The 16,551-nt window shown below is 43.0% G+C and overlaps 1 protein-coding gene across 2 annotated transcripts in view; it reads right to left on the bottom strand.

Moving 5' to 3' along the window:
* The window catches only part of UBQLN1 (ubiquilin 1), a 55,243-nt gene extending 51,518 nt beyond the window's left edge, over positions 1 to 3,725 (bottom strand). The window contains exon 1 of one of the 2 annotated variants that reach the window (XM_014828520.3): positions 3,058 to 3,725. In XM_014828520.3, coding sequence (XP_014684006.1) covers positions 3,058 to 3,237 — 180 coding nt within the window. In that variant the 5' untranslated portion in view covers positions 3,238 to 3,725. The remainder of the gene's footprint in view (positions 1 to 3,057) is intronic. The other variant, XM_014828519.3, reaches the window with a different exon arrangement.
* Positions 3,726 to 16,551: the final 12,826 nt, after the last annotated feature.

Here is a 16,551-nt window from a genome sequence, read left to right as displayed (position 1 = left end):
AATTTCATCCAATTATTAGAACATTCATGCAATACTACTTCAGCATAATGTATTAAAAGAATTTACACTATGTAGAAACACTTATTGGAAGAGATTTTAAATTGTAAAACATGGGATTTGCCTAATAGATAGCCTTTAATATTACGCTCTTGTAAGTCTCTTCCTCACCCACTCTTTACTTCTAAGACTACGTGAGAATTTTCAGGACCAAAGACTTCCCAATTTCTTACTGAACATTTTTAGTGGAGTCTTAATGTCATTTAAGTATATTTTAATAAATTTTAATCTGTAGCAAACAGTTTAAATCTATCAAACTCTTTAAGAAAAATTCAAATTACAAAATTTAAAACTTAAATTACAAAAAGTTCTGCCATTAGAAAATGTTGCTTCAGAATGGCTTTATCTATTAAAATTTTACTTTGGTTACAGAATAGTAAAATTAAAACTTTCATAGAATTTAAAATTCTAATTTCACCACCACAAAAAGTAAAAAAATCTTCGCAGATATAACATCATAAAATAACCTAAATGAATTTTCCTACTTACAAAACATTGACTCTTTCTAATTTTTTAAAGTAAAATGCTGGGGCCAGCCCGTGGCCAAGTAGTTAAGTTCCCGCACTCCCGCTTCTGCAGGTTTCCCTGGTTTGGATCCTGGGTGCAGACATGGCACCGCTCGTCAGGCCACGCGGAGGCGGTGTCCCACATGCCACAACTGGAAGGACCCGCAAGTAAAATATACAGCTATGTACTTGGGGGAACTTGGGAAGAAAAAGCAGGGAAAAAAAAAAAAAAGGATAGGCAACAGTTGTTAGCTCAGGTGCCAATCTTTAAAAAAATAAAATAAAATGCTGAAAGCAGCCAGGATGGGAGATACCTGAATTAGGAATCCTAGAAAAAAGACCCAAGGACTTCAAAAGTTAATATGGCTACACACCCACAAGAATAGCTAAAATGAAAAAGACTGACACTATCAAATGCTAGCCGGCCTGTGGAGCGACAGGAACTGCCATGCACCATCAGTGGAATTGTAAAATGGTGCAAGCACCCTTTAAAAAGTTTCTTATAAAATTAAACCTACCAGCGGGGTTGTAAAATGGTACAAACACTTTTTAAAAATTTCTTATAAACCTAAACCTACAGCCAGCTCCCCTATGACCCAGTCATTCCACTTCTAAGTACTTAACTTGAGAGAGAAAAGCTTTTGTCCAACAAAAAATATTTGTACAAGAGTGTCTAAAGCCAACTAACTGGAAACAGCCCAGGTGACCCTCAACAGATGAATGCATAAATTATGCTATATTCATACAATGGAAGAAAGCACAACAATAAAAAGAAACTACTGATATACACAACAAGAATGAATCTCAAAAACATTATGCTGAGCAAAGAGCCTTACCCCAAAGAGTACATACTATATAATCCCACTTATGTGAAGCTTTGGAATAGGCAAAACTAATCCATGGTGAAAAAAATCAAAACAGTGGTTGATGGAGGGGAGAGCAACTGAACAGACTGGGAAAAAGCAAGAGGGAAATTTCCAGTCAATTATGAAGTTCTACATCTTAATAACGCTTTGGATTACACAGGTCTATATATGGAATGGCAACCATGTGCATTGCACTGCATGTCAAATTTATATATAAAGTAGTTAAAAAAGATAAACTCAGTTTAATGATAGGCAAACTGCTTAAGTGTTTTTTAAAGGTAACGTGTACAGATATGTGCAACTTACTTTGAAATGCATCTAAAAAATAAAATGGACTGATAAATGATTAGTTGTGTTACAGAGCAAATACAGGAAAACGCTACTTGTAGGTGACGGACATACGGGTGTTCACTGCACAATTCTTTCAACTTTCCTGTATGTTGGAAAATATAAAAATGTTAAGGAAAGATTTTACAGAATTGAGAGACAAAAAAATATGGTGATTCCGCGGGTGGTAAAAGTTTCTCTCACTTGATGCTACACACTCCACTTACCGCTTCACAAAACACACCACCTTTTGGAGCTATATAAACCAGTACCCCAATCACTTACTGTCTCTGGGAAACTGAAAGGTAGATTTCAGGAACTGTTGTTCCTCATAAACTGTTCACACAGATCGTCAGAGATCAATAATCATGGAAAATATCCTGGGATGTATATTTAACAATAAGCTAAAACAATTTGAATTCTTGAAGATTCCTAATTAACTACAAAATTTGCATTCCTAAACAGATTTTAAGTAGTATATTATTTCGTAATATACTCCATTAACTCCACTTTTTGTTCTCTTTTATTGGATTGCAACCGCTATTATTTGAATAACATAGCCATCATCCCTCTAAAATCACACAAAAACCTCCCCAATGATGGGCATCTAAGAGATGACAAACACACGAAAAAGGAAACAGCAAGTCATCAACGAGAGTCATCCACCTTTCTCCTTTGGCCTAGTACTATTAAGATGTGGCTGAAAACAATTTCTACGTCATAATTTTTTTTTTTAAGACTGGAAGGTGGAAAAGATTGCAGCAGTCAGAACGCAGAATTAAATGCACACGTGCTCCTCACCCCAAAATCTACCGTAACCCGCAGGAAGGTAAAACAATGAGCATCCCTCCCCGCCTTTTTTTTTTTTTTATTCACGAGACAAAACCGCAGACTTGGCTAAAGCGAACCCTCGCCCCAGCCAGCCTCCAGCCGTGCACCCCGCCCGGAGCCGGCGGCAGGTCCCTTCCTTTGTGAGAGCAGGAGGGAGGGGCCGGGGGCGGGGAGCCGGGGAGACGCCGGGGGTCGGGCCCGCCGGAGCAGAGGAAGGCGCCGAGGGACCGGGTCGACGCGTCCCACGAACAGGCCGCGCGGCCCCGCCACAAACCTCTGCGAAGGCGCAAGGAGCAAACCCACGAACTTGGGTGTGATCTAATTTGGGATAAGCCCCGGGAAAACGACCGAGGGCACCTCCGGGGACAACCCCCTCCCAGGCCTTTCCAAAACCGCCCTCGGCCGCCGGGGGCGGAGGTCCCGCCGCCACCCCCACCCCAGCCCGAGCCCGAGCCCAGGGCGTCCCTCACCTGCTGCACGGAGCTGTTCTCGGGCACGGCGAACTCCTCCTTCTCCTTCGGGGTCTTCACGGTGACTTTCATGATCTTGGGCTCCGCGGAGGCAGCGGCCGCGGGGGCGCCGGCACCTTCGGCCGCGGCGGCGCTGTCCTGGGAGCTCGGAGGGCCGCCGCTTTCACTATTCTCGGCCATGGCGGCGGCGGCGGTGACTCAGGCGCGCAGGAGGGAGCGGGCGAGCGAGGTGGAACCAGGAGACGCCAAAGCCGGCCGGCCCGGGCAGCGGAGAATGCGGGCACGCCGCCGCAGTGGCAACGGGCGCGGGGCCGCCCTGGCGGGCAAGGGGGCGCGGAGTCGGTGTGGGCTCCGGCGCAGGGCTAGGTCGGGCGCTCGGCAGCCGCCGTGTGTTCAGACGCTCGGTCGCAGCGACATCCGCAGCCGCCGCCGCTTCCTCCTCCCCGCCCCTCCCCCCACGTCCCTCCGCCGGCGCGGCGCGGGGCACGCCGGGTAGGGCGGCTGGCGGCGTCGCCGAGTCATCCTCGGCCTGCCCCGCTTCAACCTGCGGTTGCTCGACTTGCTCTCTGCTGCTCCATTGCTCAAAGTCTGGGCGTGTTCAGAGAGAAGGACTGAGAGCAAAGTGGAGCAGGAGAGGTCAATTCATTTCTTTCCACCTCTTTCACTACAAAAGGAAATTCGCGGATTCTGGGAGGCACTGTCATGGCGCATGGGGATGACGTCACGGCTAGCGAAATTACTAGAAAGGAGGCTCGACCACTGGGCGCTGCGGCCGCGGATGCGCCTGCGCGGTGGCGTCGAGAAAGTTTCCCCACCCCCTCACCTCAGCCACCGCGGTGGCCGTGTTCGCCCCCTTCGTGGCCCCGGCCCGTGTGTGCATCGTGTACGCCTCTGGGAGCCCGGTCGGTAGTAAATGCCTGCGAGGTCTTCGGTTGTTGCTCTTTTAGTCTGCTTAATTTTTGCCAGCTTCGAATACTTAAAATGCTTGATCTTACGGCTCGGAGTGCGGGAATTGGAAGATAAGTTAATGGAGGAAAGATCCTCGTCGTAACGAAAGGAAAATGGAGTCGATGCCTGCAGCCACCGTGTGCAATCCCGCGGAGTCATTGCTTCACGGCCAGGGCTTCCGGCCTCTGGTCGGCCAGGTTCGGTCAGGTGACCGGGCCACCTGTGTCTACAGTGGACTCCGCTCCCGCGCTGGCAGCCCTGGGCGAGCACACCCGAGTTCTCGGAACACTGCCCCCCAAAATGTTTGGGGCAGAAACGGGGTGCCTAAAGAGGCCCACCTAACTGGGAAGGTTTAATGTAGCTGAGGTGTTCATTTTATATTCTATCAGATTAACTACGCCATTTCACACTTTTGGTGACGTTAAAGGTAGTTGTTCAAAAATTAAGTATAATACAGCTACAAATAAGAAACGGGAAGTTAATTTCCCCCTGAAAATTCTAAATTTGAAGTGATGTCACCATTTGCCTTTAAAGATGACTTGCAAGGAATATGCAATCCAGAACATTAACTTTATTAATCACCATTGCGCAAATGTAAACCTTGACAGCCCACTGTGACCCAAATGTGCAAAGATACACTCTGTATTTCTGTTTTGAAAATATCTAACTCTTCTGGGAATAAATACTCTTGCATTAAGACTACTTTTTAGCAGAGCCCCTTTGGAATCTGGGTGTAAGAGAAGTTCTAAAAGTATAACTTGAAATACCTATATAGACATCTCTGACATCAGTTAAATTTCTTGCCGCATTGGTCAATGACATGCAGAAATTACACAAGGCTCTCTGCTGAAGGATACACACTTCGCTGAAGGATGTCTACTTGTTTGTCTAGATGTGGGGTAATCATTCTTTCTTAAAGTAGAAAGTTCCACCCTTGGACAATCAATCATTTATCTCTAATCCAGCACTTTAAAAATCGCTTTGTAATTATCTGTGTCTACATTAATTTCTAAAAAATTCTTATGTGTATGCACAAATTATGAAGTAATATAATTTATCTTTAAGAACATACGTCATGTCAAAGAAGTGGTATAAATAACATGCATTCATCATGTTACTCCCGTACTCTAAATTTATCGTAAGCTCCCACTGTCTGGAAGGTAAAACCCAAGCTTCTTAACGAGGATTTCAAGGCCTTCCAAACTAACTCCTGGTCTGTCTTTCATGCTTCACTCCCATTACTCTCTATAGATATACTGTTACAGTCAAATATGTTTATTACGGTCTCTAGAAACACTTGTGCATTATACTTTTCTCACCTCCAATCATTCCTTGAAGTGATTACACTCCCCACGTTGTACCCATTATTGCTACCTCCCCTCTAAAACCTTTGAGCACCCAAGCCTACATAATCATTTTTTTTTCTGACCTTTGTCATAGTTATTTGTATGCTCCACTTGACTATTTGCCACTTGTAATATAGCTTCTATTATCCAAAACTATTTCACCTGCTACCAGTCTAGTTCACACCCTCATTAACTAACTCTGGCCTAGATTACAGCAATAACCTGCAGGTTGCTCTGTCTCAGTCTAACATCTCCTCCTCAAAACTATTTTCTGTTGATGCCATATGTTACCCTTCTAAAACTAAGCTTTGTTCACAACACCTAGAAAATTTTTGGTAGCTCTCACCAAAGTTTTAGAATAATATCTAAACTTTGTGGCATGGTATCCAGGGCCCTCTGTGACAAAAAGACCTTGCTTATCACTCATATCTTACCCTCAAGCAAACAAGTCCACTAAGTTCTCCAGATTTGTCTTGTACTTTCCTGCCTCAAGCCTTCAACGCAACATTCTCACTGCAGTAGAAATTTTTCCTTCTCATTTTGACTCCATGGTTTTTGCCCATCCTTCAAACGTCACCTGAAATGTGACTTTACCTAAAAATTTTTCCATGATAACCTTTTTTGTTTTTTATCAGAAATACTCTCTACTCTACATTCCCATATAGCTTTATTACCTTTTTGGTGTCACATTCTGCCTTGTATTACACTTAATTGTGTGCATATCTCCCTTATTAGACAAGGTACTTGAAAACAGGGATCAAGTCTTAATTATCATTTATACCACACAGTGTCCAAAATAATTTCTTGCCCTGAGAGTATTTACTGTTGAACTGTCGTGTTTTCCACTACAGAGGAAATTCATTTAGAGCAGCAGATCATACTTTACACTCCTATGTCTCTCCCAAGCTTTAGAGTATAGTGACATATAGATAGATAATAGATACAAGCATACATACCTTGAAACTTACTTGCTTTGCAATAGGTTCAGAGGAAGGAAACATTATTCACTCCCTGCTTGGGGTGGGGGAAGGGAGGAGAGTCAGAAAAGGATTTTGAAGGAAATGATTTGAGCCAGGCCTTAAGGAATGGATATGATTTTGTTGAGTGTGGTGAGAGGGGCAGCATTGTGAGAAAGATGCAGCGGTGGGAAATAGAAACTCTGCTAAGGCACTGATCTCAGTGTGGTCCACAGCCTAGGAACAGTCCACAGATATCTCTAGGGCTACTTCAGAATCAAGGGAACAGGGTAAAATGTTCAAGTTTCTAAGCCTTTGGGCTGGGGAAGAGACGGTGGTGAGAAGGGGTGTTTATTAATTTGCCAACTAAAACTTCAGACCATTAGGTAGAATGTGCAAATACATCTACAACCACCACAAGCTTTGAATAAAAGCTGCTGAGAAGGAACCTGCAGCTGTGCCAGGCACTGCATAACATACAAAAGCAACAAAGGGCCAGCAGTGGCACAAGAGAAAGAGATACTGCAAGCCTCTCTGAAGAATGTGGCTCTTATTTTGCTCTAGTCTCACTATTTATTTTTATTTCTTTCTTTCTAAAGATTGGCACCTAAGCTAACATCTGTTGCCAATCTCTTTTTCTTCTCCTTCTTCTCCCCAAAGCTGCCCAGTAAGTAGTTGTATAGTCTAGTTGTAGGTCCTTCTGGCTGTGCTATGTGGGACACCGCCTCAGCATGGCCTGATGAGCGTGCCATGTCCACACCCAGGATCCAAACCAGCGAAACCCTGGGCCACTGAAGTGGAGCACGCAAACTTAACCACTTGGCCAGGGGACTGGCCCCACTATTTGTCTTTTTAATTTTTATTTCGAAAAAATTATAGACTTATAGGAAGTTGCTAAAATAGTACAAAGAGTCCTGTGTACCCTTCACTCAGCTTCCCCCAATGGTGACATCTTAAGTAGTTGTATAACATCAAACTAGGAAACTGACGTGGTAACTAGACTACAGACCTTATTCAGTTTTCACCATTTTTTTAAACCTGCATTCATTTGTGTACATACATCTGCATGTGTGGTTCTATGTGATTTTACCCCATGTATAGATTTGTGTAACCATACGACAGTCAAGATACAGAACTATTCCATCTCTAGTCTCGCTCTTTTTTATCCTTCTTATACAGCAGTTTCTCAGCCTTGACACTATTGACATTTTGGGCCAGATAATTCTTTGTTGTGTGGGGGGCTTTTCTGTGCATTGTAGGATGTTTAGCAGCATCCCTAACCTCTGCTCACTAGATGCCAGTAGCACCCCCACCCCACACCTATTATGACAATCAAATGTCTCCAGACATTGCCAGATGTGCCCCTGGTTGAGAATCATTACTGTACAAAGTGCTGGTGAGATCATCCCTACCACCTACATTCTTCCTTTTATCTCCTCTCACAAAGTGGAGTAGCAAATGTTATCAAATATCAAAGGATCATATTTCACTATAAAGTCTCTTTAATTCTGAGTCGATTTAATACGATAAACCTTACTGTGGATTTTTCCCAATATTGGTAAGTATTGACAGGATTCCATTATAAACTTGCATTTAACCTCAGCTATTGCATTTCACCTACTCACCTCTTATCAGGAGTCTGTAATTTACTCAGGCCTTATGAAAATGCCTAAAAATATTCTAAGACTATTCTCCTTTGATCTCTCTTATAAACAAGGTACTACTGATAACCTGAGATACATCTTACAGAAGTGGTAAGACTGGTTCTCCTGGAAACATGAATACAAAGATAAATATTTTTATAATTAGACTCAAGCTTGATTTATTTTGTGTAAAACTTCATGCCTAATGATTTCAGAGGAAAAGTTTATTCAATATACCTGTATTTAGAATGTGTTTCCTGACCTTAGGAGGTTACCTTATGTGAAGAGTCTGCCATAATGTTGTGTAAACTAAGCAAATGAGCCATGGGGAAATTTTAGGTGCTCTCTGAGCGCAGAAAGAAGTAGGTTAAAGTGTGCAAAATCTATTGTATGAAGCAAATTATCTAGGAATTCCAGAGGCTAATAATACTTCTGGAGAAAAAAAAGCTTCTGGATGTTGGGGAATTTTGTAGCACTCAAGAAGGCAACCTCAGGCCAGCCCCATGGCCGAGTGGTTAAGTTCACACACCTCACTTAGGTGGCCCAGGGTTTTGCCGGTTTGGATTCTGGATGCAGACTCGGCTCTGCTCATTAGGCCTTCCTGAGGCGGCGTCCCACATGCCACAACTAGAAGGACCCACAACTAAAAAAATATACTGGGGGGATTTGAGGAAGAAAAATAAAAAAGGCAACCTCTTGAGCTATTTTCCACAGGAAGCTGAGAGTGTTAAAAAAAAAAAAAAAAGTATAGTCTTCCTGTCATTCTATTTCATAATTCTTAAGACCTTAGTTCCCAAATGAGTTGAAAAGTGAAGAAAGAACAACACTATGGCTTATCTGAGTTGTTTATCAAGAATTGCGAAGGGTCTAAGATTTTTCCCTACTTACAAGCTAACAGTTTCATGAATACTGGCAGGAGACACAAGACTCCTAAATCAGAAACAAAGGACTTTGTTACAGCAATAGCAGTAGCCAGTGTATCAGCATTTTCTTGCACCAGTTCCCCAAGCCCCAATCTCTGCATAATGATGCAAAGAGGGCCAGGTGACACCTGCACATGCAATGGGTTGCATTATAAGAGAGGAACCCCAAGCATGGGGAACCTAGATCTTTTAAATGGGCGGTAAGCCTGCAGCCCTTTGCTCTGCAGGGAGATACTATATCTTCAGACTGTTCACCATACAAATATCCTTAGAAAAATTGTCTAGAACAAAGGCAGTGTATTAGTTTCCTATTGCTGCTGTAACAACCACAAATTTAGTGACTTAAAACAACAAAAATTCATTACCTTACAATTCTAGAGGTCAGAAATCCAAAATGGATCTTAAAGGGCTAAAATCAAAGGCTGTATTCCTTCTGGAGGCTCTAGAGGAGAATTATTCCTTGCCTTTTCCAGATTCTAGAGATTGCCTACATTCCTTGCCTTGTGGACAAATCACTCCAACCTCTGCTTCCATTATTAGTCTCCTCTGACTATCCTGCTTCCCTCTTTCCGTTATGAGGATCTTTGTGATGACCTTTGTGGACATCTTTAAGGGGCCATTATTCTGCCCACGACAGGCAGGCAGTGCCTGTATTCACAAGATGTGCAAAATTATGAAAGAGCTATGAAGAATTTTCTCCTAATAATACCTACCCCTTGTTTCTACACTTTCTTGGCATCTGGCAAACTTTCCCATGAGTATGCCTCTCTGTTGGTCATTCTGATTAATCTGAGCACCAAAGGCTGGGACCAAATCCATTCAATTTGTTTCATATAGCATTTAATAAGGCTACTATCAACAGGATCTTGAGTAGCAGGATGAGGCCAACTTACAGTATTAATAACTGTGCTCCTCAGGGGTCCAGACCCAATCAGCTGAACAAATCCCAGAAACCATCAGGGTCTACTTTGGCTGCTTCCTAGATATTGTTTCTGTATTCACTTTCCCCTTGGCCCAGGACATTAATCTAGGTACAGCAGGATGTCTTAGCAATTGCACATATTTTGCCATGGCCTGCAAGGAGGAAATCTAGGACAATTATATCAATCATAAAAACCCTGAGCAGTGAGTTGCAGCTGACTTGAATGGCTTCCAGCGCCAGTGTGATGTCATTGATCTCTTCAGCTAAAGTCAGGACAAATTTTGTTCCACCTCTTCTAAATGGATGGTTCTCATTGTAGAAATAATGCCCACAGTTTGCATACAAATAGCAAGTAAGTTATCCCTTTGAGAAACTCCTCCAAGTAATCGAGGGCAGCCTCATTTTGGATAACTCTGTTATCTGAGGGCTCTGTGATGGAGTTTCCTTAAACACTTGAAGGTCTCTTATGAGCACCCCTAAGGTGCAAGCCACTGTGTTTCCAAGAGGAGGCAAGTTAATAATGCCTGACTTCCATATAAGAAGTACAGTCCCAGGGGTGTACATGGTATACCTGGAAAGAAAATGTTGCTTATAATATTGGAGTCCCCCCAAATGTGATCTATATCAGTTGAGGGGCACAGATTGACACTGCGTCACAGGATACAGTATCACCATTGTGGCCTCCCAGCTAGTTGGTAGGCCTTAGGGTTCCTAATTAAGTTTAAATTGAGTCTAGTCCTCATTTATGGAGGGACTGCCTATGGGCACTCAGTCCAAACTGTCCTGTTTGTCCAAGCCACCAGCCAGTGGCATTCATCCACACCACAGAATTACTGTAGCCAGGAATGGAAGTGGGAAGGATAGCCAGAGCTGTTAACAGATGTTTTGCATAGAAGGTGCAGGAGCTGGACCGTTCCCTGCTGTTTCAATTGACTTCTTATAAACTTAAGGAGAATGGCAAACAATGTGATCAGAGCTATCTGGCGGGGTATGCCAGACCAAGCAGTCAAATTTAGTGTTTGCTAGTTCAGGGGAACTTCACCTGAGTGTTTTCCTTCATGAGGAAAGCTCTGAAAGACAGAAGATCATTAATGTCTCTTCCTCCCTCAAGCCTCCCGAGTCCAAGATGTTCCTTTCCCTAACACCAGACTTGTTTACCTCCACTCCCCAAAAATCAGTGTGGCCCATTTCAGTAGCTATAACTTCACCTTTTTCTCAATCATCCCCTACTTACACCCAGATCTTTTGTCCAGGAGAGTAAGGCACAAAAGGGATAAGGACATTTTTCTAAAACTTCTGGAAACACATTATGTCCCCCATTTGGGCCCTCATGGGCCACTATAGAGGGACTTTGGGAGCAATGTGCTCAATCATGTAGTCATTATCCTTATGTGCTAGAATCATGTCTAACAAGAGAATCCAAGTAGCTGAACCAGAATTAAATTTAAATCCCTTAGGCCCCCTTTTTGCTGGGCTGCCACCAAGAGGGTGTACCAAGCAGGCCAGTCTTCGATAGTCATTAGGGGAAAGAAAGAAGCATCACGTCCAGGAATGCCCCCGGTAGGATTCTGAATTTTCAAAGTAGGCTTATAAACTCCCCACAGCACCCATCTGTCCTTATAATTACTTAGGAAGTAGCCAAGAGGAGATGATCCCCTTCTGGGGACAGCCACATTCAGTTACCAAAATACCTAGTAATGGCTGAATGAATTAGGAGGTGGTGAGGGATATAGAGTAAGAGATCTCTTTGAGTTGATTTTTGAGGTGACTGTTCCAATGCTCAACACCACTAGATGCCTGTGGATAGTAGAGAGCATGGAAAGTCCATTGAGTACCTTGGCCATTAGCCCATTGTTGAGTGGCTTTTACGATAAAAGGTTCAACACTGTCAGACCACAAATGGTCCAGAAAGTCAAATACATGACACAGATTAGTTTCAAGGGCCACATGGTGTGGCTAGAGTCAGTTACTAGACCAGTAACACCAAAGCTGAAAAAATGTCAACAGCAGTGAGGCATCACCAATAGCCCTGAGAGAGGGTCAAAAGTCCAATGTAATCAGTACGTTAGGAGTGAACAGGGGCCACATTCATGCGGTGTGGTCTCATTTGCTGTGAGGCAAATGCATCATCTTTTGTCAGGAGTCCAAGTCTAGCATGGTAGCCCTTGCATCAGAAGGATTGATTCCTCTACTCTGTGCCCAGTCTATGATGATGGGTGTGAACCATGTCCAGTAAAATGGCTGACACAGGCAGCAGTGATGGCAATCAGTGCAGCACAAAGCTCCATCAGCAGCTTGACTCCAGTCCATCTCATCAGAGTGGCCCCTACCATGGACATCTACATGAGAGGCTGGAGTGATTGGGTCAACAGCTATGATTTGTTTCCACAGTTCACGTCCCCAAAGAAAAGGAATGTTTTTAATCTGCCAGTCTGTAGTTTTCCAAGCGCAGACCAAAGAGCTAGGCCATTGGCAATAGCCCAAGAGCCAGTACAAATATAACAAGGTTCATCAAGAGGACTGTTGGTCAGAGATAAGAGAATGGCCTTGAATTCTGCCCACTGAATGCAGTGACCATGTCTACTTTCGGTTCTACATGTTAACACTGAGATTGAACAGCTACAATAGCGCCAAGAACCCCTTTCATGTTTCAGTGTAGCCAAACCATCAATTAATCAGACCCAGGAATTTAAGGGAAACTGAACTGAGGATCCCATTGAGCCAGTGGCTTTGCTTCAGGCAGAAAAGCCAGAGAGAGGAGAAGGTAAAGGATAAAGTTTCTCCCAGGGGGAGAGCTGCCACTTTTTCATATAAAGTCAGGATGCCACCGGGGCCAGAACAGCTGCATTCTTGAATATGCCATTTCCATTTGACATGCAAGGCTTATTGAACCCTTCTCACTTTGGTATTTATTCAGTCCTAGTTGACCCACCCCAAAATGGAAGTATTAGGCTGAGAGTTGCAAGGCCTTTATCAGTCATGCATTCAGTTTCAACAAGAGCTGTGTAGCAAGCTAACAGCTGCTTTTCAAAGGGGTGTATGTGGCAGCTACGTTAGGGAAGCTGTAAGTCCCAAAACCCTAAAGGGCACCTCTGACAAGGGGAGGCTCCAGTCAGCAAAATCATCGGTTCTATAGACTTGAAGCTCAAACTGTGGCACCTCAAAGGTACTAGCACTTCTCTACATTCAGTGCTTCCCAGTCAGAAGAATCTCCTCTGGCACTTACGGGATGAGGAAACACAAGTATATGACACATCAATTCCTACTATAAATTCAGATGTAAAAGTAACAACAATACATTGGATTGGCCTGGAGGGCCCAACCCACAAGGTCATGTTAGCTCTCCTTCCCCAGTTGAACCCTGTCAGAACCACATTAGCTGATTCCAGGTGCCAGTTCCCCCATGGGAGTGGTAGAATGGTGACTCAGGTGCCTGTGTCCAGCAGAGCTAAACAAGTTTGAGTTCCTCTCCTCCTCAAAGTTACCCAGAATACTTGTCTAGTGCATAGACCTTTGATCCCCCTTGGTGATGGAAGCCGTGGCCCCTCCCCTAATCATCTTTCCCTTAAAGCAGTGAGGCTGGCATAGAGGAGGAGAGAGGGATCAAGAGGCACAGAAGGAGAGAGTGACTACATGTGGGAAGCAAGCTGTATTGACTTTAAGTAGTGCAGTGGCTGACTACAGCTTAACCAAACAAATTTACAATGTTTTCAGTCCACTCAAAACCCTATATTAGGTAGCAAAGTCATCATTTGCTCACACTCTTTTAGCTTTAGGAAATGTGGCAGCCATAGCCATGTTTTCCAACTGTGGCTGGGGTTTGAGCCCTTTGGCTGACGACCTTATTTGAGAAGCCAACCTTAATCTGGGGCATCTGCTGCCCCATTATCAAAATAACACCTCTTAAATTAAGTGCTAGGGGGAGTTGTCCATGATGGCAGGGCTGATTGCAAGAAATTTTCTAAATTTTCAGGTATGTTTCTCAGTCATCAATGCGTTTCCTCATCAGCATTGTAAACCTAATCTGGGGCAGCAAGAGCCTTAATACTAATCTAAATGCCTCTTTTATGGTTTCCCACAGGAATCAGTCTGCCTCAGGAAACTCTCTCTGACAGGACCAAAGCTCCTTATAGAAGCTTGGACGTACTGTAAAAAAACAAAGCTTTGAGACTTTTTACTGTCATTTCTGGATGGATCTAAGATTAGCATGATAGACTTAAGGGAAAGGAGAAGCCAAAGGACAGTTTAGTTGTTGCCATTCTTAACAAGCATTATACTTCCACTCCCTCATCTCCCAAGCCAACTAGCAAAGTCCTAAAAACTTGCCTGGTTTCTACCCATAGCAGTTGTGAATTTCCCTTTCATGTTCAATACAGTGCATGTCTCTGTCACTGTTGTCTGAAAGAGGGCAAAACTTAGTCTAGTTGTTACAATAGGGTGAACCTGTGGCTGATCTAGTATCTGCCTCTACTGGCCCTACTTGCAAGCTAACAAACCTGCAACTGTTTCATGGATGTGGACAGAAGACACAAGACTCCTAGGTCAAAAACAAAGGATTTTATTACTTACAGCAATATCAGTAGGCAGAGTATCAGCATTGTCATGCACTATTTCCCCAAGGCCCAGTTCCCACATGGCAATACAAAGAAGACTAGTGTTATCTGTACTTGCAGTGGGTTGTGTTCCAAGAGAGGAACTCTGAGCTTAGAGAACCCAAATCTTTTCTAATAGGCAGTAAACCTATTGCAAGCAAAGCCTTTATCAGTCAGGCATTCAGTTTTGGCCCACTCTTTGCTCTGGAGGAAAACACTATCTTCCAAGGCTTTAAGCATACCTGCCCTTTGCTCCAGAAGGACATATATACTATGTCTATCTTCCAAGGCTGCTCACTGTACAAAAATGATTGAAAAGATGGTCCTGAACAAAAGCAGCCAGTGCCTCTTCTGACAAGATGTGCAGAAATGCAGCAGACCAATGGAGAATTGTCTTCCAACATAGTCTCATAACAATTTATATTAGTCTAAAATTCCTAGCAATAGAACATTCGTAAGAATATACTTATTCTCTCTCTCCCCATCCTTAAAGACATATCTTAGAAGAGACGTTAAGACAGGGGTCAAAAAGCTTTTTCTATACAGGGCCAGGTAGTAAAGAGTATAAGCTTTGTATGCCACGCAATCTCTATTGCAACTACTCTGCTGTTGTAGCACTAAGCAGCCATAGACAATATGTAAATGAGTCAGTGTGGAAATAAATAAATAAATAGACATTACAATAAAACTTCATTTGTGGGCACCAGCCCTGTGGCCGAGTGGTTAAGTTCGTGCACTCTGCTTCGGCAGCCTGGGCTTTGCTGGTTCAGATTCTGGGCACGGATCTACACACCATTCATCAAGCCATGTGTGGCGGCATCCCACATAGAAGAACTGGAATGATGTACAACTAGGCTATACAACTATGTACTGGGGCTTTAAGGGGAGAAAAAAAAAAAAGAGGAAGATTGGCAACAGATGTTAGCTCAGGGCCAATCTTCCTCACCGAAAAAAGTATAAAAAGAAAGACAATCTCACCTTGTTAAAAGAAGAGAAAGAAAAAAACACTTCATTTGTAGACATTGAAATTTGAATTTTATATAATTTTTATGTGTCAAGAAACATTGTTCCTTTTTTGATATTTTAGCCATTAAAAAATGTAACAACCATTATTGACTGGCAGGCTATAGAAAAAGAAACAGCAGGCCAGATTTGGCCCATGCAGTTCTAAAAAATAAGATTCTCATAAATAGGCATGAATTCAACATGGCAACATTTTTAATCTATTTCTTAGCAAGTACCTGTCCTCCAAGTTGGGAGAATTTACAGTTACAGAAAGGCTTGCAAAAGTACTAACGCTTGCAAAAATGCCAGTTATAGGAGATGATGGCTAAATTTATGCATCAACTTGACTGGGACACATGGTGCCCAGATTAAACATTATTTCTGGGTGTGTCTGTGAGGTTGCTTCTGGATAATATTAGCATTTGAATCAGTGGACTCAGTAAAGCAGAGGCCCTCCCCAATGTGGGTGGGCATCATCCAACCCTTTGAGGGAGAGAAAAGTTGAATTCTCTCTCTGCCTGACTGTTTGAGCCGAGACATTGATCTCCTGCCCTCAACTAGGACTTATACCATTGGCCTTCCATTTCTCAGAACTGCACCACCGGCTGTGCTGAGTTTCCAGATGGCAGACAGCAGATCATGGGACTTCTCAGCCTCTATATTTTATATATATTATATATATATATATCTGCTCTGATTTTAAAGCCTATGTTCTTAACCACTCTACTACACCACCTTGAGAAAACTGGGGAAGTTCAACTTGGATGAGAAAAAAGTCTCAGTGTGACAGTGGTAGTTGTTTTCAAATATATGATAAGCAGTCATGTGGTTCCTGAGCACAGAATTAAGACCAATGAGTGTAAATGAAAAGGAGGCAGATTCAGTATATCCTAAAAGGAAGAGTCTTTAATAACTAGAGGTACTTAACAGTTGACCAAATTGATTTGTGAATGTTCATGTAAAAGCCAAATGAAAATGTTATTATAGATTTTACAGAAGGATTCTTGTGTTGGCTGGGCCAGGTAACCAGCAATATACTTCTCACTTTAAAACTCAGTGGAGGAAAAAACAGTTAAAAATTTTCAAGACAAATATTAGTTTTTTTCAACTTCCAAAGAGCCCTAGTAGGTGTGTAGTATCTACTCCTAGTATCTGGAAG

Source organism: Equus asinus, chromosome 23, assembly GCF_041296235.1.
Source record: "Equus asinus isolate D_3611 breed Donkey chromosome 23, EquAss-T2T_v2, whole genome shotgun sequence".
NCBI lineage: Eukaryota > Metazoa > Chordata > Mammalia > Perissodactyla > Equidae > Equus > Equus asinus.
Note: the sequence above shows the minus strand (reverse complement) of the source record. Positions and strands in the feature narration are given on the sequence as shown.